Raw genomic sequence first — 22,335 nt, forward strand, 5'->3', positions numbered from 1 at the left:
CGACTCGCAGCACCTATGACGTGTCTCACGAGAAAAGGGGTTAAGTTCATTTGGAATGATGCTTGTGAGTTTGCTTTTCAAGAGTTGAAACGGAGGCTGACAACTGCACCAATTTTGGTGATACCTGAGAGAGGCCTGGGATACACAGTATATTGTGATGCTTCACGAGATGGTTTGGGATGTGTATTAATGCAACTAGAAAAGGTAGTAGCTTATGGATCTCGTCAATTGAAGAATCATGAACGGAATTACCCAACTCATGACTTGGAGCTTGTAGCAGTTATTTTTGCCTTGAAGAGCTGAAGGCATTATTTATACGGTGAACGATTTGAAGTGTTTTCAGACCATAAGAGCTTGAGGTACTTGTTCACACAGAGGGATCTCAACCTACGTCAGAGAAGATGGATGGAATACATGGAAGATTATGACTTTGATTTGCAATACCATCCTGGGAAGGCTAATGTGGTGGCCGATGCTTTAAGTAGAAAATCCCTTGGAAATTTAGCGAGCTTAGCCATCCACGAGTGGGAAATGCTTGGCGCCATTGGAGAGTTTGATTTACATTTGAGTGAGATAGCTGACCACACAACCTTATTTACAATGATTGCGCAACCGACACTTCTTAACAAGGTGATCGAAGCACAACAACATGATGAAGAAGCGCTTGAAATCCGAGGTCACATACTTAATGGTGAGAGCGTAGAAGGGTGGATTCTTCACCCTGATCAAGGCTTGAGGTATCTAGGCAAAGTTGTGGGCAGCGTGCCCGTCGGAATTTCCGAATTCTGAGACGCAAGGGCCCAGATCGAGGGAGTGCGAGCGGGGAAGCAAGCGCTCGCAAAATACAGAGTCGCCACTCGGGTTTTAAAGGTCCGACACCCAAGGAACCGTATTTCGAAGCACTCGTCACGCTGTTTGATTTGAAAAAGTTAAGGAACCAGTCCGTCATAACCATATCTGGGTTCGGGAGCCAGGTTACGAGAGGGGAAGGGTTTTATGGCACCCCTCTCGCCCGATCCGGAGATCGGTCTCTACTTAGGCATTAGCGAAAAATGTTTGTTTGTGATTATGTTTCATTAATCAATTTTTAGCCAATTAGGGTGGGGGAACAGTTAATCGGGGATTAAAACTGTAACAGTTTGCAGGATGTGAAAAGATATGGCATGGATGGGTGAGATAACAAGTAATAAACGGAATGAAGTTCAAAACGTCGATCATACATCAAGGCAGTGCTGTGTATGATTTTGGCACGGACAAACAGCCAGCTTGCATGCGTGAATCCATCTGCATGCAAGCGAACTGTCGCGCGACAATACCATACACTCGCGCGAGTGTTGATGCTTCACCAATGGTTTGAATTTCACCCCCTTCTGGGCTCTGGAAGGACCAGTGCTCACCCAGGTGCAAACCAAGCAGTTTATAAGTACTTGAAAGTAAACAATATTACAACAGACGGATGGAAATATTGTGAAAACACAACCCCTAAACAGTGGGGGTGTCTAAACAGAGGCCAAGGCCAAGCTGCTCATGCAAGGGCAGTCCCTGGAAAACAGAGAACCATCGCGCGACAGAGTGATACAGGCGCGCGATTGTTCAGACTGGACTTCCAGGAATTGCTTCGCACACTTAGGGCTCTGAGACATATTCAAGAGCGTCCCAAGAGCATTCCAAACCAAGAGAAGTTATAAACTAAGTTAAAATGTGATTTTTAGCATACAAAGCAGCAAGCTAATACTTTTAAAAGACTTGAAAGTGACTAAGAACACAACAAGAAGCTTAAAGACCAGCATCCCTTCCCCACGTGGTCCAATCTCATGCAGACAGAACTGTCGCGCGAGTGTGTGGGACCATCGCGCGAGGGATTGCTCGGTAACGGCTCTTGAAACCTTGCTAGCTTTAGGGCCAGAACTGGTATTGATTACCAGCCTTGACCCTACCAGCCCCCCTCAGGGGTTCGAACAGTGAACAGAAAGGTATTATACCTTTGCTTGAGTGCCTTGGAGATGGTTTGAATGAGGTGGTGAGACTTGGAGAGTGATTATATAGGAGTGAGTGTGATATGGGATGTTTGTGCTTGAGCTTTCCTTCTTCTTTATTGGAGAAAAATTGGTAACCCTTTGAAATGAAGCATGGGGGGGGGTGGGGGGGGCAGGGGGGGGGGGGGGGGGGGGGGGGAGGTTTATAGAAGAATGGGTTGGTTGGTGGCTAGCCAAGGCCATGTAACCAGCCAACAAGGCTGGTCACAATTGCTTGGTGGAGAAGTGGGGTGGCAAAAGTGATGGGAGAATGGGGGGTGAGGTGGTGCAAGGGGAGCCCCCCAGAACGCTGTTCAGTCGACGAAACGGGGTCACATAGGCCTGTAGCCCCCTGACCACCACGCAATTCGGGTGAAAATGACAGGTGTTGACCATCGCGCGAGACAGTGAGACCATCGCGCGAGGGTCAAACTAACCCCGCGAGGGTCAATAGTCAAAACTTTGACTTTGACCACCACCTGGCAAATGAATCATCGCGCGAGGGTCCTAGTGTGTCGCGCGACTGTCAAATGCAAGGTCCAGGTTTTGATTCAAGGGTTTTTAGGGCTAAGGATGGGTTTCCACATACGCCAAGCTCAAGCCAATTTCCAAATTCTCGAAACTGTTTTCGACCTGATTCATCATCGGGGAAACAAAAAACCGAAAAACAAAGTAAAACGATCGGGAAATCAGATTGGGGTGTCTACAAAAGTGTTCGTGCCAGAACCTTGTCGAGAAGATGTTCTCCGAGAGTTTCACCACTCTTGCCTTGCTGTGCACCCCGGAGGCACCAAAATGTATCATGACTTGCGTCGTCAATTTTGGTGACATGGAATGAAAAGGGATGTGGCTCAATTTGTCTCCCGGTGTTTCACATGCCAACAAGTTAAGGTTGAACACCAAAAACTGTCGGGGCTATTACAACCATTACCTGTGGCAGAGTGGAAATGGGAACATGTGACTATGGATTTTGTTACGGGACTTCCGAGATCACCAAAGGGTCACGATGTTGTTTGGGTCATAGTTGATCGTTTGACGAAATCAGCACACTTTATTCCTATCTCTATAACAACTATAGTTGACTATCTTGGAAGATTATATGTTAAGGAAGTTGTTAGACTCCACAGTGTTCCCGTATCCATTGTACCAGATCGTGATCCTCGATTCACAGCACGATTTTGGCAGAGTTTACAGTCGGCCTTGGGCACAGATTTGCTATTTAGTACGGCTTTTCATCCGCAAACAGATGGGCAATCAGAGCGCACCATTCAAATTTTGGAGGATATGTTGCGGGCTTGCGTGTTAGACTTCCAAGGTTCATGGGAAGACCATTTAGATACGGCGGAGTTTGCTTACAACTATAGTTACCAAGCGAGTATTGGATGGCTCCATTTGAGGCCTTGTATGGAAGACCATGTAGATCACCTATATGTTGGACGGAGGTGGAAGAAATGACAATTTTAGGTCCAGAATTAGTGCAGGAAACTACGAAGAATGTTGCAATAATTCGAAAGCGGTTGCTAGTAGCTCAAAGCCGCCAAAAGAGTTGTGCGGATAAAAGACGAAAACCACTTTCCTTCGAGGTTGGTGACCATGTGTTCTTGAAGGTTTCTCCGAAGAAGGGTTTGATGCGATTCGGATGCAGTGGAAAGTTAGCTCCAAGGTTTATTGGACCATTTGAGATCCTTGAGAGGTTCGGGGAAGTAGCGTACCGCCTTGCGTTGCCGCCGTCGTTGTAGGGAGTTCATAATGTTTTTCATGTTTCCATGTTGAGAAGCTATAAACCAGACCCATCTCGCGTTCTTAATTGGAAAGACCTTCGTGTTGAGGATAATGTTACATATGAGGAGAGACCTACCCAAGTCATAGATTCTCAAGAGAAAGTCCTTCGAGGAAAAATTATCTTTTTGGTAAAAGTACTTTGGCAGCATCATGGCATTGAGGAGGCGACATGGGAGCTAGAGTCAGAAGTTCGTTCTAAGCATCCAGAGTTATTTATGTCTAGAGGTACGTATCAAATTTCGGGGACGAAATTTCCTAACGTGGGGAGGTTGTAAAGACCCGATTTTAATTATTATTATTCTAATTCGTTGTCAATTGACACGTGTGCATGTGTCGGAGTGACGTAGGACCCAGGTGTGTATCCTAAGACCTTTTTTTTTTGGTATAATTAGATGTATGTTTGAGGCAAAATTTGAGTTTTGGGGATTGAACCATTAATTCACGAACCTAGGAGATTAATTAGAGTAGCTATGTAACTAGAAGGACCTATAGTGTAATTGTTTTAAAAACATGAGATACTTTACCTGGAGAGATCGGCACCCAGATTTCCCAACTTTGGGTTTTCTTTTTATTTCATCTCCTTCTTCTATCTCTTGATCCCTTCACTCTCCCTCATTCCATACACAATCAAACTCATAAATCAAGTAGATTTTGGAGGATCTAAATTGGGGGAAGCCTAATTTCTTACCTAGAAATCAAGAGTTTTGGAGCTAGGAGTGGGTTTGTCGGAGATTGAAAGCTAGAGCTTGGTATTTGCATTATTGAGGTAGGATACATGACTAATCTTCTTAATATGTTCATTTTTAGTGTAAATATTGTGGATTGTTTGTAGAGCATGAGTAATTTTTTTAGATTATGTGAAATTTGTGTTAGGGTTTTAATGTCTCAAATGGAGAATATGAGTTTTTGTTAATGTTTGTTAAATTCTTGAGATTTAAGTGTTATTGAGGTGTAAAGATGCTAAATGAGTAGGAGTTGCATGTAATATTGAAGTGGGTCATGTGTGTTTGAAGTCTAGTGAATACTTGGGGCTAGGATGCTTGATGGGAATTATGCGAATGAGATTTGTGTATGAATTATCTCGTTCGATGAGAAAGGTTGAAATGATTGTGCTCGGATTATGTTAGTTTAGACATAGGTGGTGCACTTAGGAAAAATAAGCTAGGCTTGGCGAGCTCCTCGGTGAAAGACCGAAAATTGATGGGGTGGTACATCGTACCCGATTACCCCGGTGCAAGGGTGGTGCTTGTACCCGATTACCTCGGCTCATGGGGTGGTACTTGTACCCGACTACCCTTGGTTTTGTGAGGGTGGTACTTGTACCTGATTACCCCGGTTCAAGGGGTGGTGCTTGTACCCGGTTACCCTCGGTTAGATTTTAGAGCTAGCGCTTGGTTATGGTTTTGGGCAAGGGTGATCGGATGGAGAAATCATACGAGGTCATTATTAAGTGATACTTATTGACGCATGATAATTATATGTGGACTTTTAACTTGTATGTGTTTCACGGCATTTACGTTAAATTTGAACACATTATTTGGTATTGTCTTGTTTCCTACGGGCTTCGGCTCATGTTGTTCAACCATTTCAGGTGACAATGAGGTGCCGCGGACTAAGTGAAATGTAGCAACATGGAGTCTCTTTTGTACTATTGTTTGTTTAGCTTATGGAATAGAACATGTACGGCCATAAGGCCAGATTTGCTATAACGTCTTTTGTAGCACGATCATGGAACCAAAAAAAAAAACTTTTGTTATTATTTTGGAACTGTAAAACTAGAGGTTATGTAATTATCTTTTGGGAAGCCCATGATATAGTTTGTGGAACTTAATTTGGCACTATGGAATATGTTCTTGTGACTTATAAGAATGAAGCTATATGGTTTAATAATATGGAGTTATGATCGATGAAATATCTTTACGACATAAGCAACTTTTTATTTTATTTTATTTGGTCAACTCTTTCAATGTTTGACGAGAACTTGACTTTTCAACGCGATATTTGTGCATTGGTGATACGTGTTAGGATTAAACCTTGGAGCGTTACATTGTCTATTCACGGCCCCTTCATGAATAAATTTCTCTCTATCTTTACCATGTCAAAGAACTCCACAAAGTGTGTTATGAAACCACAAGCAATAAAATAAACTAATTAGCATAAACCACTGACAACCTATTTGCATGCTACAATGAATACCCTTAGAGCATCCACAGTAGAATAAGCAAAACAAAATGTTGCTAAAGTTAGCAATATTTGCTTAAAAAAGTGTTCACATTGGAATAACCAAACTTAACAACCTCTTAGCAATTCATCAAATTTTGGCTTTTGGATAATCTAAACCAGCAAACTTTTGCTTATAACTAAATTTAGTGATCACCACATTTTGTCAATCCAGTACACCCATTATTACACAAAAATCTTCTCTCTCTCACTCCCTCTCTCTCTCTCTCTCTCTCTCAACAATGTATTCAAAAAATAATTATAAAAAACTCTTCTTACTATTCTTTTCAGAAACTTTTTCTAAAATTCTCAAAAACAAAAAAAAAACTATCTTTATATGAACTTTTTTATAAAAACTGTTTCTTCAATTTTTTAAAACTATTTTTTTAAAAAAATTGTATTTACACAAAACTGTTTTTTTAGACATTTGTTTCCATATACTATTTTTTTTATCCAACTGTTTTTAACTTAAACTGTTTTTTTCTTCCAAAATAATAAACTGTTTTTTTTCAAGAACAAATACTCTTTTTTATAAAAACTGTTTTTAACATAAACTTTTTCTAAAATTCTCAAAAAAAAAAAAAACTGACTTTATATGAACTTTTTTATAAAAACTGTTTCTTCAATTTTTTAAAACTATTTTTAAAAAAAAAAATTGTATTTACACAAAACTATTTTTTTACGCATTTGTTTCCATATACTATTTTTTTATCCAACTGTTTTTAACTTAAACTGTTTTTTTCTTCCAAAATAATAAACTATTTTTTTTTCAAGAACAAATACTTTTTTTCTTATAAAAACTTTTTTTAACATAAACTAGTTTTTCAAAAAAATAGTTTTTCAAAAGATTTACGTGAAATGAAGGGGAAAGGTTTGGAGAAAACTCAGGGAAGGAAGCAATGGACCAATTAGTTTTGATTATGAGCAAAGAATAACCAATGTGAGACTTGACATTGCTAATTTTAGCAACCTCTAAATGGATAATCGAAATCTGATATGACATGTTTTGATTATTCAATTTTGTTTATTTCACTATTGATGCTCTTAGAGCATTCACAATGGAATAATCAAAAGTGGATAATCAAAAGTTGTTGAAAGTTATCATATTATCTTTTGATTATCCATTTAAGGGGTTGCAAAAGTTAGCAATGTAGATGTCCACAATGGTACAATCAACTTATAAAAATCTAGAAATTGTGACATACTGTAGAAAATAATTTTTTAAAAATAGTTTTCAAACTAATAAAAACAGGTTATTAGAAAAAGAGAAAATAGTTTTTTGAAAACTTTAATTTAAAAAAAATCTTCGGGAATAAGTTTAAAAAAACAGTTTTTGAATAAAAAATGTTTTTGAAAAAAATATTTTTTTTTTCAAAAGAACAGTTTTTGTAAAAAAAAGTTTTAATAAAAAAACTGTTTTGGGAAAAACTCTTTTTGAAAAAAATAAAAATTATTTTTAAAAGTATTTTTCTTAAAAACATGTTAAAAATGGAAGAGAGAGAAAGTTTTTGTGTAATGATGGTGTACTTGATTGAGAAATATGGGGATAACTAAATTTGATTATTGGCAAAAAATTGCTAGTTTTGATTATCCAATGACCAAAATTGGATGATTTGTTAAGAGTTGCTAAGTTTGGTTATTCCAAAGTGAGCCATTTTTTAAGCAAATGTTGCTAATATTAGCAACCTTTTGCCTTTGATTATACCATTGTGGATGCTCTTAGGCATCTCCTAACCTCTTGAATCTTTCTTTTTTTGGAATTCATAGTATCCTTAGAGCATCTCCAACCACAGCGGTCAAAAATGGAGATGTCAAATTATATTGAAGGCTTATGTGGCAATTTGACATCTTTAATTTTATATCAAGCTCTCTCTCTCCAACCCTTATGTCAAATTACTTTGAAAGCTTATGGTCAATTTTTGAAAATTGGCAGTCTAGAAGATTGATGTCAAAGTTGACAACTTGAGACTTCCCTTCAAAGCCACGTCACCTTCCTTCAAAGCCATGTCACTTTTGGCATGATAGAATGCATTATGGTTGGATGGTGACTTAATGTCAAAACTAGCCGTTTGATTGTCCACCTCAGCTTTGACATCTCTTGTTGGAGATGCTCTTACAAGAATTGATAACATTTTATAGAAATTTCATTGTAGTTTTATAATATTTATCATTTGCACAAAAATTCATAAAATCTAGACAACGTCTCGTAAAATATAAATGTTATGACTTCAAACTGAACTATGTCAACAAACGCTGCTAGTTTTGGATCAAAGCGGGCATCCGTTAATGCAAACGAGTTTTGTTGCGCGCAAAACTTGGCGAAAGACTTATGGATATCATATCCATTGTATAGGATGTTTGGTGTTATTCAAGATAGGATTTATGAATGCAGGTATATTTTTGATATTTCTGTGTGCAAATCGACTTATTTTCCAAGTGCCTGCAAAGGTATGGGGATGATCCAATGGTTAAATATCATTCAATCTTGACGAGGCTTGAACACGTATGTTGTAAGGACTAAATTCCGGAGTCACTTGTATTGGCAATTCTGTATGACAAAACACATATTTTATATCAAGCTATAATTTTGTTATTTTTTATAAGTTTGTGAGTCTATATAAGATTAGAGTGGAAGGTATTATTATTATTTGTAACTGAAAGTGAGCGTTTGGGATTAAAAGAAGAAGAAGAAGAAAAAGGTCGACTTTTGCTTTTGGCAATGACAGATCAATGGACACATCAATCCGGTTATCAATCAGCATAATCTATTTTTTTAATGAAAAATTGTTGGATTGACTGTTCTTACAAATACACACCCAAGTTTCAACAAAAAGGAATGTGAAAAAGAGTCTATATATGGACTTGTTTTTCTTCTTGGGTTTCCAAAACAGCTTTAGAGTATCCACAGTGGAATAAGCAAAAATTAATAATCAAAATATGTCACATCAGATTTTGGTTATTTATTATAGAGATTGTTAAAGTTAACAATGCTAAGTCCCACACTGGTTATTTTTTGTCCATAATCAAAACTAAGCCAGCTGTCCTTCCCTCCAAATTATTCAAGCCTATTTCATCCCAAAAAAATTTCCCGCTGTTTCGTCCCCTTGTTTTCCCCTTCATTCACGCCTACTACCATTGTTAGCTATTCTGTCTTCTTTCATCCTTCAATGGAAACAGAGAATCAAACTATGGATTCACAATCTCCAACCCAAATGGAATCAGAAATTCAAAGGAAAACAAGGAAAATGAAAGCAACGGTGAGTTGGATTCCCGTTGATCGAGCGGGACGACCTTCAAAAAGAGAAAGCAACAATGAGAATATTGAAGAGGAAAGCAAAGAACCAAGAGGAAAGAGGAGAGAGAAGGCGCGTTGGACATGTACCAAACATCCTATACAGTGGATATGATATCCATAAGTCTTTTGTGATTATTAGGGAATCCTGATTTTTCATATATCAAGAATGTCAAATCACAAACATATGTCGGTGCTAATGCTGGGACTGGATCTCTTGAGAACCAAGCAAAATCTGGTGCTTACACAGACTTATTTTTGGTGTTTGATATTTCTTTTGGGATTCAGAGCATCTCCTACTAAGCTCTATATCTCTATATTTTGAGAGATATAGAGATCTAAGAGCATCTCCAACCCATACTTCATTTCTTCATTTTGGAGAAAAAATATTTTCCAATCCATCCTCTAAAACTCTCCTCAATTTGGGAGGATGAACTTTGATCCTCTAAATATAGATAATGAAGGAAAAAATAGAGGATCTCCTCCAAATATGTGTTGGAGTTGAGAAATACAATGTTGAATTGGAGTTGAGATAAATAGTACAATTCTCTAAATCTACTTTTCAAATAAAATAGATTAATTTGATCCTCTTAAATAGAGATTTGGAGAGTGTTGGATTGGAAATGCTCTAACAAACTTCAACCAAGCTCTATTTTAGAACTCTAAAATAGAGACCTCATTTTGGATCTTTAAATATAGAGACTCAACACCAAAATAGAGACTCGTCTCCATTTGTACATTTCACTTTTAACATGGGATAACTTTCAAATTATATATGTTATTTCTTATAAAGTTTGTACTATTGAAAAGATAATGAAAATGTCATTAATTTGACACCAATATTAGATATAATTTGGTGAGAATTTTAAAAAATAGGAATTTGAATTTTAAAAGAATGTTGGTAGGTTTTGGAGGGAAATTGAAAAAATTATGAGTTTTTTGAATAAAGAGATGGAAATGGAGATTTGTGGTTGGAGTATGCATGAATAGTAATAAGCTCTGAATTTACTTTTTGATTTAAAAATAGTATTTTGAGTCTCTAAAATGGAGTTATAGAGACTCATGGATTGGAGATGCTCTCAAGCTTTCTTTGTTTATACTATATGTTTATTTGGTTGGCTACTAGTTAACTATGTTGTTTAGTGTTGTTAGTTTGTTTTGTGGAGTTGTTTTGTTTTCTTTAAGAAAATGAGAGGTCGACAGATTTGTTGAGTTTTTGCAAGTGGTAGCAATATTAGAAGAGTCTATGTTAGTCTTTGAAGCTCTCTCATGTGTTTGTTTTCCTATAGTATTGATTTCATTTTGTTATCTTTATCGATGTAGAAAATTTTCTTGGCAAATAGAAAAAATAACTACTACGCGCTCCTTGACTAAATTGTGGTAGTCCCTATTGTTATGCTGTGAAGACACATTTTGGAGGCACATGAATTATCATCTAGACAAGAGTGATGTCTGGCCGGATGGCTGTTGAAGGAACACGAAAACATTGGGTTCTGAAAATCCCATCCGAACTACGCTCGGGACCGTTCGGACTGTCGGGCACGAAATAGATGCCCATTTTCGCATTTTTTTATGGTTTTAGTGTGCTAGGGTTCCTTGGAACTATAAAAGGAACGCCTAGTGTAGAGACCCGGAATTCACTTTTATTATTTTATTGCTTTAAATTGTGATTCCATGTAATTAAACACTGAACTGTTGTAAAATAGTTGTTTGTTACCCGTACATTCAGTTATATGTGTGATCATTTGTGCATTTTTATTTATTGGGACTCGGTACTTGGGCCACAGGACGAGAGTGTTAGGGACCAATGTTAGGTTGTTTTTAAAGGTAGTGATTATATATATATTTTATACAGGGGACATTTGAGTGTTAATTTAGGTACTTATAAACTATAGACATGAGAGAGAGCCTAATTAAGTAGAGGGGTGTGTAGTATAATACTTACTTGTACGGGTTCGTGTCCAAGAAGGAAGGGATTTGAAAATGTCGATAGTTTTTTCTTGACATTTACTAATTGAAGAGTGTTTCAAATCCTTTTATATGAAAACACAATACCAACACAAGCCTTCTTTAAGGACGTGACTTGAGAAGAAAAGTGAGAACCCTTGGGCACTAGGGACTCTTCAAGGAAATCTAAATTAATCCCATTTGCAAAGACAAAAGGAAGCGGCTCCTCTGCCGTTTGGAAACGACTTCTTATTTTCATTGTCGTAAATTAGCCAAACAATCCTTGTAGAAACGATACCTGGTCTTATTTTTCTATATTCTAAAGGAGTACTACTATTTAACTTCAGATTTAATAAAATCAGTTTGATATGGTATGACACGATCAGAGAGAGTGAGTTTTTTCATCTCAACATATAAATAAACAACATTAATTAATGCAATTTATCAAAAGTATCAGGTTGGTTAGTAGAGATATCCAACTCTTTGGGAGTCCCCTATTGTTTATTTGGGTTCAAAACGTAATCTGTCACCCTTCTGATTCGCGTGTTTTGAAATTTCCAACATGTAGTACAATTTTCAACACGTTGGGCCGCTGAGATAAGCATATTTGAAGACAGAGGATCCTAGTAGCCTACATTTAAGGCCCAGGAATGGCAGGTACTTGTCCCTGAACGGGAGGGGCCGTCGGCCCCGAGACGGGATCGGTTCTTGGCCCATCAGGAACAGGATTGGGTCTTGGCCTTCGACGGCGAGGACGGCGACGATTGGTGACGATTTTGCAATAGAGACCAGTAGCAGCTAGAACAAGCACAGGAACAACAGTGCAGACTTGACAGATAATTTGCGTCATCAAGAAACCTATAGAAACGATAGTTACTAGTTCTGAATGTAGACATGGAAGAAAATGAAAAGAGCTTCTTCAGTTCAGTACTGGCAAGCCAAAGATGTGATATACTACTACATAAGAAAATCGTGCAAGATTATTGGATGGTCCTGGGGCACGGCTACAAGTGGCGTCCCAACTCCTTTTTCCACCTCATATTTATGTTGAGCCTAATACGTAATGTATGTACCCCACATGAATTTGTGGCAAAAGGTGTTGGGCATGCACCACTTGCAGTACCTCAAGACCACTGAATAATTACTTGTCATAATGGTAGGTAGGTAGGTAGGATTTCACTTCTTCATCTTAATATATATATATATATATATATATATATATATATATATATATATATATATATATATACGTCCTTGGATTTATACTTATACCACAGTAAGTTGAAACAACATACTTCCAGAATGAAATTTGAAGCCCAAGAATTCATAGGCAAGTGACAGAACCAACTGCAAAGAAGGAAAACAAGCAAAGCGATCTCCTGATCAATAAACTTCACTAAGGCAATATTAATTGTTTAACAAAACTCAATTTTTCACATGCAACTGCTAGGTTGATGCTTATCCAAAAAAAAAACTGCTAGGTTGCAAGTGCTATATCGATTGGTAGTATCCATAAAATAAAATTAATAAAAATGTTCAGATGCATAATGTACGTTTCGTAAACAAGAAAAAGGGGTTGGATTTCCTCATAAACCATTCTGTCCAACCCACTTGGAAAATCCAGCAAAGGTGTTCTTCATTTAACAGTATGCAATCCTGAAACTTCATACGTTTAACAGTAATTTTCCATTCATTTTGCCCGAAATCCACTCGCAATTCAGCCAAAGTACATGTATGCAACAGGATTTAATGGAGAACGAAGAGCAAAAAAGTGAAGAACAAGATGAAGAAAGTACGCACTTTACATTAATTCCTATTTATGATGCAAACACAATCTTTTAAGAAAACATAAAATGAAAATCACAAGGAAATTATGACGTCAAAGTGAAAGTGGTTGGGGTGATTGTTTTGTTTCTTGTCTGTAAATGGGTTTTGTTTTGTTCCTTGTTCCTTGTTCCTAGGCTCGGAGCCAGCCCGGAGTTAAAAGACGAAGAGGCGGCAGCTTTAGGTTCCAAAAAAAAATTTAAATTTTAGGGGGCCTTTCTTTTCTTATACCCTTTATAATGGTCTAGAAAAAGACCCAATTTTTAAATTTTGCTTTAGGCTCCTGAAAAATCAAGACGGCTCTGCATAGGCTGCTGAATGTTGGCTGTTGCTCTTGAGTTTGGATAGGCCTACCTTGCAGGCTCTTGTCATCTAGAGGTATGCCTATGTTTAGGAGGTATTTAATGTTTGGGCTTTTATAAGATTCTGCATTTAGAGAGAGAGAGAGCGGGAGGGGGGGTGGTTGGTGAGTGTTAATTAAGTATGCGCCAATTTTGTAAATTGATCTGTTAAAAAATCCAATCCATCAACAACCGTGAGAAAATTTTCAGCTAACTTCATAAGGTATCGTCAAACAAATGTGGTATAGAAAAAATCATTCATACAACTACATGAAATTAATTTGTAATTAACAGAATAAATAAACAAACTTAACATGTTGTTGGCATGTCTTAATATTTAGTCCTTTCTCTCGGCTTATTTCACATTCGTGAACTTTTTAAGCTCATGGTAAAGATCTTAAATTATCAACTTGTCTTGAAGAGAAGAATCCCAATGGTAGATAAAGTAAAAGAAATTCAAAGAAAAAGATGAATATTCGTGGTTGTTTCTGTAATTAGTCAATTTTTTCCTCACATTTGGTTCATATTTTCATGTTTTCTAACTCCTCTTGTTCAAATAAAGTAGAGAAGAAATTTTCATCCAAACATAAATCAAAACTAATGGAGACGAAAATAACCAAAAAAAAAAAAACATAAGAGTAAACTTCTACAGAAAAAGAAATAACGTTAAGACTAAAATAATAAAGAAGATATCGTGAGATGCAATGCTAAACTACGGAGTGGACTTACTCCCATGGCCTTTGCAATGACAAAGTTGAGTATGAGATTATCAGGATCATACAATCCTATATAAAACATCTTCAACCACCACAGTATTTGATGAGAGATCAGAGGTAGTTGACGTTGTCTCTGTTGAAAAAGCAAAACAAAAATCCACGTAGGAGTCAACAAAAAATCACAATTAGTGTGAATCGAAGCCTTCTTTGACACCTATTTAGCACATAATTTTGCTTGCGGGGAGGATGATCCAAAGTATTGTACTCTTAGAAGGAATCGAATTAACAAGAGACTTGAGCTTGTAAGGCAGTTTACCTCCGCCCGAGGTAACCCTTTTGGTAAAGTTTTAGTAATTGTTAATTTGATTCCAAACAACAATTACTACAGATAAATTGTTGCAATCCTTTTTCACTCTCAAACAGCTAGTTAGCTCTTTCAATGGCAAACAGTGGTGGATCTAGCTTACAATTAGAGGGGGCAAGTGACCCCTAAACATTTCATAACCACTATTAGATTGTTAACCTTTTAGAGCATCCATAGTGGTATATTTAAAATCAAAACGTTGCTAAGATTAGCAATATTTGCTCAAAAAAGAGTTCATATTGGAATAACTAAACTTAGCAACTCATCAAATTTTGGCCTTTAGATAATTGAAACTAGCAACATTTTGTCAATAACTAAATTTAGTTGTCCCCACATTTCCTCAATCAAATACATCAATATTACACAAAAACCTTCTCTCTCTTCCATTTTCAACATATTTTTAAGAAAAATACTTTTTATTTTTTTGTAAAAACTATTTTTTTTATTAAAACTGTTTTTTTTTTTGTAAAACTAGTTTATTTCAAAACAGTTTTTTATTAAAAAAAATTCAAAAGCTGATCTTTTTACTCAAACTTTTTTTTTTCAAAAATCATATTTTTTTAAATTCCCAAATTTTTTTTTTTAAATCAAAGTTTCAAAAAACTATTTTCTATTTTTCTAATAACTAGTTTTTATTAGTTTGAAAACTATTTTTAAAAAATTGCTTTCTATGTCACAATTTTTAGATTTTTATAAGTTGAAAAAGTGATGTGGCAAGTTTTGGTTATTTAATTTTGATTGTACCATTGTAGACATCTACATTGCTAACCTTCGCAACCCCTTAAATAGATAACCAAAAGATGTTGTGGCAACTTTTGATTATTCCACTGCGGAGTAATACCTTCAACACGTCCCTTCACGTATAGCCAGACTTCCTGCATAAGTGGGCTAAACACGTGTAAATATTTTCATATTAGGTGGTGGTGAGGTTCGAATATAGGATCTATTGTCTGCTCGATACCATATTAGATTGTTAACATTTATTATTTATACCTTCAACGACCACAATTGTAACCCTCTTTTGGTATAAAATCTTTCAATTAACTCCCAAGAATTTATACCAGAGCCCCCTAATTTTTTTTTTAAATCACTTGGTATTTGTAAGATTTTCCGAGCATGCCACATTTCATTATTTTGAACCCAAAACCCACAGAAATTGACAATAACACAAGACTTTTAAAATATAAAAATCTGTGAGGGACAATTGTATAGGTATTCATGACGAATTTTGGGGTGAATATTTGACTTTTGTATCCATTTCTTAAAAATCCAGTGACAACGAACTTAACACACTTTTTCGCTTTGGCGATAAATATATTAGTTTCTTATGTCCTTGTGTGCTCACTCTAAACAAAATTTCCGGATGCTGTACTGGCTAGGGAAACCTACGGGGTGATGAAAGTTGACAAAGTACACAACCTTTATCCTTGTACTCTTGGAAACTCTCTCAATGCTTTTCGTTTTTATTGTTCTTTATTTAATTTTTGACATTTTTAACAAATGAAATTTTCTCTTTCTTTCCCAACAACTTACTCTAAGGAAGTTCTATACATATTGATATCGGTGAGTGATAAGTATAAAATAACCTCCTAAGGTTAGCGCAGACCAAGAAGTCCAGCACAACACGAAAGGCCATTTAGAAGACCGAGTGACGCAGAACTTAGCTTGAAAAACTGAGCTCAATGGACCAGCCCAAGGGCAAAGGTCATCCCAAGGTCAGCCCATACCAAAGAGCTCACGGGCACAACCCTAAGGGCTCAAACTAGAGTCCCAAGAACATGGAACCTAGCTTATAAGAGCTGGCATCCATTAACTAGTCCAAGGACAGAGGCCAGCTCACGAGCACAGCTCATAGAAAGATACCGAGCTCAGCTTACCAGGTGAGCTCGGCAAATATGACAAACCTGCAGCCAGAGACTTATAAAACACTCCACGGCAGAAGTTCGTACAGCCTATGGGACTCATAGAACAACCAGGACTTTATCTCGTCCCAAGAGAATAGGCCACGAGTCTTAGAGGATAAATACATAGATTCATCCACCATGAAGACTCCTAACCTTGATGACAATCGCAGAGTCCAAAGGTGAAAGGACTCCTAAAACCTAATAAGGATCAAGAGAGTCCTAAGGTGAGGAGGACACTCCATCACCAACTTATTTTCGTCACGTACGGATAAGCCCAAGAGGTCCCAGCTCCGTAAGGACTCTTAACCTGATAAGCAGGTATAAAAGTCCAAAGGTGAAGGGACTCCTCAAACCTGATAAGAATCAGGGGAGTCCTAAGGTGAGGAGGACACTCCATCACTAACCTATTTTTGTCACGTACGGATAACCCTAAGAGGTCCCAGCACCGTAAGGACTCTTAACCTGATAAGCAGGTATAAGAGTCCAAAGGTGAAGGGACTCCTCAAACCTGACAAGAATCAGAGGAGTCCTAAGGTAAGGAGGACACTCCAACACCTATCTATACCCGCCACGAGCGGATGAGACTTAAGAGTCCGGTCCTAAGGGATTCCTCCAAAAATGCCTATATAAAGATCACATCTCCACCTCACAAAGGTAGGCAATGCAAAAACTACAGAACTCATACTCAGTCCATACTCTCTTCTAAAGCAAATCGACTGACTTAGGCATCGGAGGGGTGATGGCGACAGCCACGCCGGTGCCCATAGCTTTTCTCTTTTGTATTGCAGGTCGTTAATCGAGCACGCCGGAAGTCGCTTCATCTGCTGGAGGATTAGGTGGACGGTTGAGGAGCACCTCCTCTGGAGGTGACCAAAAACCGCTTCATCATGATGGCGACAGCCATGCCGGTGCCCATATATAGCTTTTCTCTTTTGTATTGCAGGTCGTTAATCGAGCACGCCGGAAGCTGCTTCATCTGCTGGAGGATTAGGTGGACGGTTGAGGAGCACCTCCTCTGGAGCTGACCAAAAATCGCTTCATCAGCTGGCGCCGTCTGTGGGAAACAAAAATCATTCTCAACCCTTCACGGTGAACGGTTTCCACAATGGATACTCGATTAACGGCTTTAGAAAGTGATACTCAGTCACTTTCAAAGAGTCGCGATCCATCTCCTTCAGAAGTTCAGATGAAGGATACCTCCCCACGGTGACTGGATTTAGCATCATTCGCCGCCTGAAACAAGCTGATACTATGCAAGGAGGAATTGAACCCTTGCAACATCAAGTGAAAGTTTTAACCCAAGGGTTAACGGACGCGACACGAATGAATGGGGAGTTAAACAAATAACACCAATTTGGACGAAAGTCTATGATAAGCATGGTATACCTAAGGAGGTCAGCACTACGAGAATCACAGACCTGGGGAGTAGAAACTAGTCTTACTTGGACCTCTCTGGATCATCTCATCTAAAGCAAAAGTCAGAGTATGCCACCTCCGCTCCTCAGACGAAGATGTCATAAGGTCCAAGGACCAGCTCTAATCCATAGCTATAAAGGGAAGGATAATATTCTTAAAATTATCTGAAGAAAATACATTCCAATAAAGATATCCCAACGGGATAAGGAAAGACCCAAATCCTAAAGGATAAAGAATGCTATCAAACAAGATAAGCACGAAACATCCCTTATATACGTAATCAGGGACGCATGAGGATTCCTAGCTAAGACAGGACCCCTCATTCCTCAAAGAGAAAATTCAGAATCTACGAGATACATTCCTACAAGGACTCAATATTCCTCAAAGAGGTAATTCGGAATCTACGAGATACAGTCCTACAAAGACTCAACCTCCAATCAAAATGCCTATAAATACGACACTAGAACTCAAATGAAGGGCATCAGAGGGTGGTTGGCAAGCCATCACACCGATGACTCGAGCTCTTGCTTTGTTTTGCAGGATCAGGTCAGAGCAGAAGACAAAGCTGATTCATCAGTCCACTTGAAGAACAAAAAAAGGGACGGTAATACCGATCTCGAAAAGAAGCGGTCGAATCGCATTGAGAGAGATCGAAAATCTCTTCCAAGAAGCCCTTCTATGGAGGTAAACCCAAATCGAGGGGCTGATTAAACAAGTTAAAGGGAAAGCTACCACTGTTTTGGAAAAATTAATCCAAATCATCGATTCTCCCTTCATGGCCAAAATAATAAGGTCCCCGCTCCCAAGGGAGTTCGAGATGCCACAGATGAAACATTCAATGGCACCGCAGACCATTGGATCATTCAAAGACGTATAAGTCTCTAACACATCTCCAAGCAATACCGGATGAGATCGTGTGCCAAGCTCCCTTTGTCACACTAAGGGGAAGCGCGCACACGAGTTTTCCAAGTTCACAGATATAACATAGCCTTCAAAGCTCAAATACATAGCACTCCCCATGCTTGACTAAGAAAAAACGGGCCACGGCTCTCGACAACTCCTCGCTCTAACGCCACGGCAAATCCAAACGTGCACTGAACGACGACAGTCCTTAAGAGGCGATGGTAAAAGGGGCAAACAGTCATAGGGCTAACGGCCCACAAGAAACAATTACACAATCTACAAGTGTAAAGCTATTTTTTTAACACCTTAACACTTGGGGGAGTACGAAGTATGGCTAGCTCAAAAGCTCAAAGAGCTTTGGAAGCAAGCCTGAGCTTAACCGACAAAGCTTACCCAGCCATAAAAAGCTTATGGAGCTTGAACAACCAATGAGTAAAGTCCAATCTCAAGGGAATTAAATCCTGAAAAAAATTGGGCACGGCCCGCGCACCTCAACTAGAAATCAAAAGCAACCTGAGTGTGACTAGCAAGCCTACTCGGTCATAGCTCAAGGTCCCAAAATTAGACTAAGCAAAAAGTTCAGCATTGAGCAAACAATGTCTGCTCAGAAGAACATAGTTGATAAAGCATGTGATGTTCTCCATAAAGCAAATGCGCGCAATTGTCATGACAATAATAGTGAATGAGTAACTCACTTCTACAGAACTAAGAAAATTTCTAAGGAAATACGCAGATAAGAGCTCAGACTCATTCAGAGAGTTGCGCATGAAAGGCAACATCGTCTAATCATCTTCGAGGATTGACATGGCACCATCATCAGCCCAGCTATGTGGACCACCAAGTTACTCCAACAAAGGATCTTGATCGTCTAAGGTGGCTGAAACACCTCCTACGGGAAGTGACAAACATAAAATATCATAAGGGATAAACAAGGAGAGTACCTCAATAAGAGTACCCCAATTGGACAACAAAGCCTAGCTCGTCAACAATCCCAAGGGATAAGAATTAAGGCCAGCTCATCTCAAGGAATCAGCTCGGCCAACACAATAACACATGACAAAGGAGCTCAACAAAAAGTCCTAAAGGACATGGTCACCTTAAGCACAGCTTAGTTAGGCCAAGCAGATCATCCTGTACGACTCAACACAAAGAGTTCAAGTAAAGACAATCCTAAGGGACAGGGTTGCCCAAGGTTACAACCAATAGTTGCAATAAGGCTACATGCCCAAAAAATGACCCATGTTGCTCGCATTCGATGTGCCAGATAAAAGCATAAAAAGTAATCACCCTCTCAAGTGTTTCCTTTTTCCTGACCTGACCAGGTCTAAAGAAACAGGGGAATAGTTGAAGCTGAGTATAAACCAGACCAGCTCATCCCAAGGGACAAGCATGGCGAGCACCACGGTACAGCTCAGCACACTAAACTAGTTCGATCACAAGAGGGCCAGCTTGATATACGTATCTAAAGACTCAAACAAGTCACTTCCCAGAAAAATCCTACGAGTTATGCTTAAAAGATTTTACAAGATAAGCAAGATAACCCATATGCTAATCATGGACATTATCCTAAAGGGATTAAGAGTCCTAAAGCAATAGGGGATGATAATGGCCAAGTATCATAGTACCTTGGTCAGATTGAGAAACCTCTGAGCAGAGGATCTCCTTCCCAGAAAAGTTGACCCTACGAGGGGACAGATACGAAAAACCTAACCTCTTAAAAAGCCAGCCAATTTAGAAAACCTCACATAGCTTGAACCTCACAGCTCTGACAAGAGCTAAGCTCAAAGGGTTGATGTATCAGCTCTGTGTAGCACAACTATGCAATAAAAGGAGCTCAGGAAAAATTTCCAAGCTCAAAAGACGTAGCTAAGGCTATGCAATAAAAAGAGCTTAGAAAAATTTCCAAGTTCAAACGACGTAGCACAGCTATGCAATAAAAGGAGCTCAGGAAAAATTTCCAAGCTCAAAAGATGTAGCTAAGGCTATGCAATAAAAAGAGCTTAGGAAAATTTTCAAGCTCAAACAACGTAGCACATCTATGCAATAAAAGGAGCTCAGGAAAAATTTTCAATCTCAAACGACGTAGCACAGCTATGCAATAAAATGAGCTCAGGAAAAATTTCCAAGCTCAAACGACGTAGCACAACTATGCAATAAAATGAGCTCAGGAAATATTTTCAAGCTCAAGAACGTAGCTAAGCCTATGCAACATATTGATTATCAAAGAGTCAAAGCTCACAGAGCTCAGACTGACATATAATTTCAAAAGTGTTAACACGTCCGCTTGATCCAGCCCCAACGTAGGCACTGAAGAGCCTGAGCTTACGGAGTTCAGGCTAAAAACCTGAGAGTGTAGCCTACAAGCCTCCTGAACCTAGACCAAAAGAGCTCTGGACTAATAAACTCGAGTTCAATTACTAACTCGATACCTCTAAAGCCGGCCAAGGACACCTAGTGGACTAATAAACCCGAGTTGAAATAAAATCTCGAAAAGGTGCTGAGAGCTGCTCAGTACGTGAAGACCCGGACTCAGCCATTGACCCGGTAAATCTAAAAGATCATGGGCCAGCTAAGGACACCCTGAAAAATGAAGACTATGGGAAACCACAGGCTAAAGGCATGAGATGTTGTTCCAGACCTCATGCTAAAGGCATGAGACGAGCTACGAAATAAACCTCGTGCTAAAAGCAAGAGATGAGCTTTGACATAAACCTCATGCTAAAGGCATGAGGTGTTGAGCAATCCTCACGCTAAAGGCATGAGGTGCTATTCTAAGTTCCATGCTAAGGCATGAGATGTTATTCTAAGTCTAATGCTAGGCGTGAGCAAACCTCATACTAAGGCATGAGCAAATCTCATGCTAAGGCATGAGATGTTATTCTAAGTCTCATGCTAAGGCGTGAGCAAACCTCATGCTAAGGCGTGAGCAAACCTCATGCTAAGACATGAGATGTTATTCTAAGTCTCACGCTAAGGCATGAGCAAACCTTATACTAAGGTATGAGATGTTATTCTAAGTCTCATGCTAAGACGTGAGCAAACCTCATGCTAAAGGCATGAGGTGTTGAGCAAACCTCATGTTAAGGCGTGAGCAAACCTCATGCTAAAGGCATGAAGTGCTATTCCAAGTCTCATGCTAAGGCGTGAGCAAACCTCATGCTAAAGGCATGAGGTGTTGAGCAATCCTCATGCTAAGGCATGAGGTGCTATTCCAAGTCTCATGCTAAGGCGTAGAATAACTACACTAAGCCAAGCATTGACACTCAGCAATCCTGAGGCCGCTCGCCGTTCCAGGGCTTATCAAATGAGCCTTGAAGAGTCAAAGCTCAAAGAGCTCTAGACTATAATATTCAAAAAGTGGCCCACAAGCCGCTCGCACCATTGCTTATTAAAAGCATTAAAGAGTCCCAAGATGCTAAAAGTCCAAGGGACGTGGCCAACAGGCCCACTCGGCCAAAGCTCAAAAAGCTTTGAAAGCAAGTCCGAGGGAAGTGGCCTACAAGCCCACTCGGCCGAAAAGCTATTGAGGTGCCAAACTCTAAGGCAAAATATCAACACAAGATTAGTCCTAAGAGGACACAAACTCACAAGTACCAAGTTGTTTTTCAACA

General features: G+C 38.7%; 1 protein-coding gene across 2 annotated transcripts in view; it reads right to left on the minus strand.

Moving 5' to 3' along the window:
* Nucleotides 1-11,608: 11,608 nt before the first annotated feature.
* Nucleotides 11,609-22,335, minus strand: part of LOC131332199 (uncharacterized) — a 63,334-nt gene continuing 52,607 nt past the window's right edge. For both annotated transcript variants that reach the window (XM_058366279.1, XM_058366278.1), the window contains exons 3-5: nucleotides 14,151-14,270; nucleotides 12,552-12,603; nucleotides 11,609-12,114 (exon numbers count right to left, since the gene is read on the minus strand). In XM_058366279.1, the coding sequence (XP_058222262.1) occupies nucleotides 11,894-12,114; nucleotides 12,552-12,603; nucleotides 14,151-14,219 (342 nt within the window). In that variant the 5' untranslated portion in view covers nucleotides 14,220-14,270 and the 3' untranslated portion in view covers nucleotides 11,609-11,893. The remainder of the gene's footprint in view (nucleotides 12,115-12,551; nucleotides 12,604-14,150; nucleotides 14,271-22,335) is intronic.

The sequence above is a fragment of the Rhododendron vialii genome, chromosome 7a (assembly GCF_030253575.1).
Source record: "Rhododendron vialii isolate Sample 1 chromosome 7a, ASM3025357v1".
Taxonomy (NCBI): Eukaryota; Viridiplantae; Streptophyta; class Magnoliopsida; order Ericales; family Ericaceae; genus Rhododendron; species Rhododendron vialii.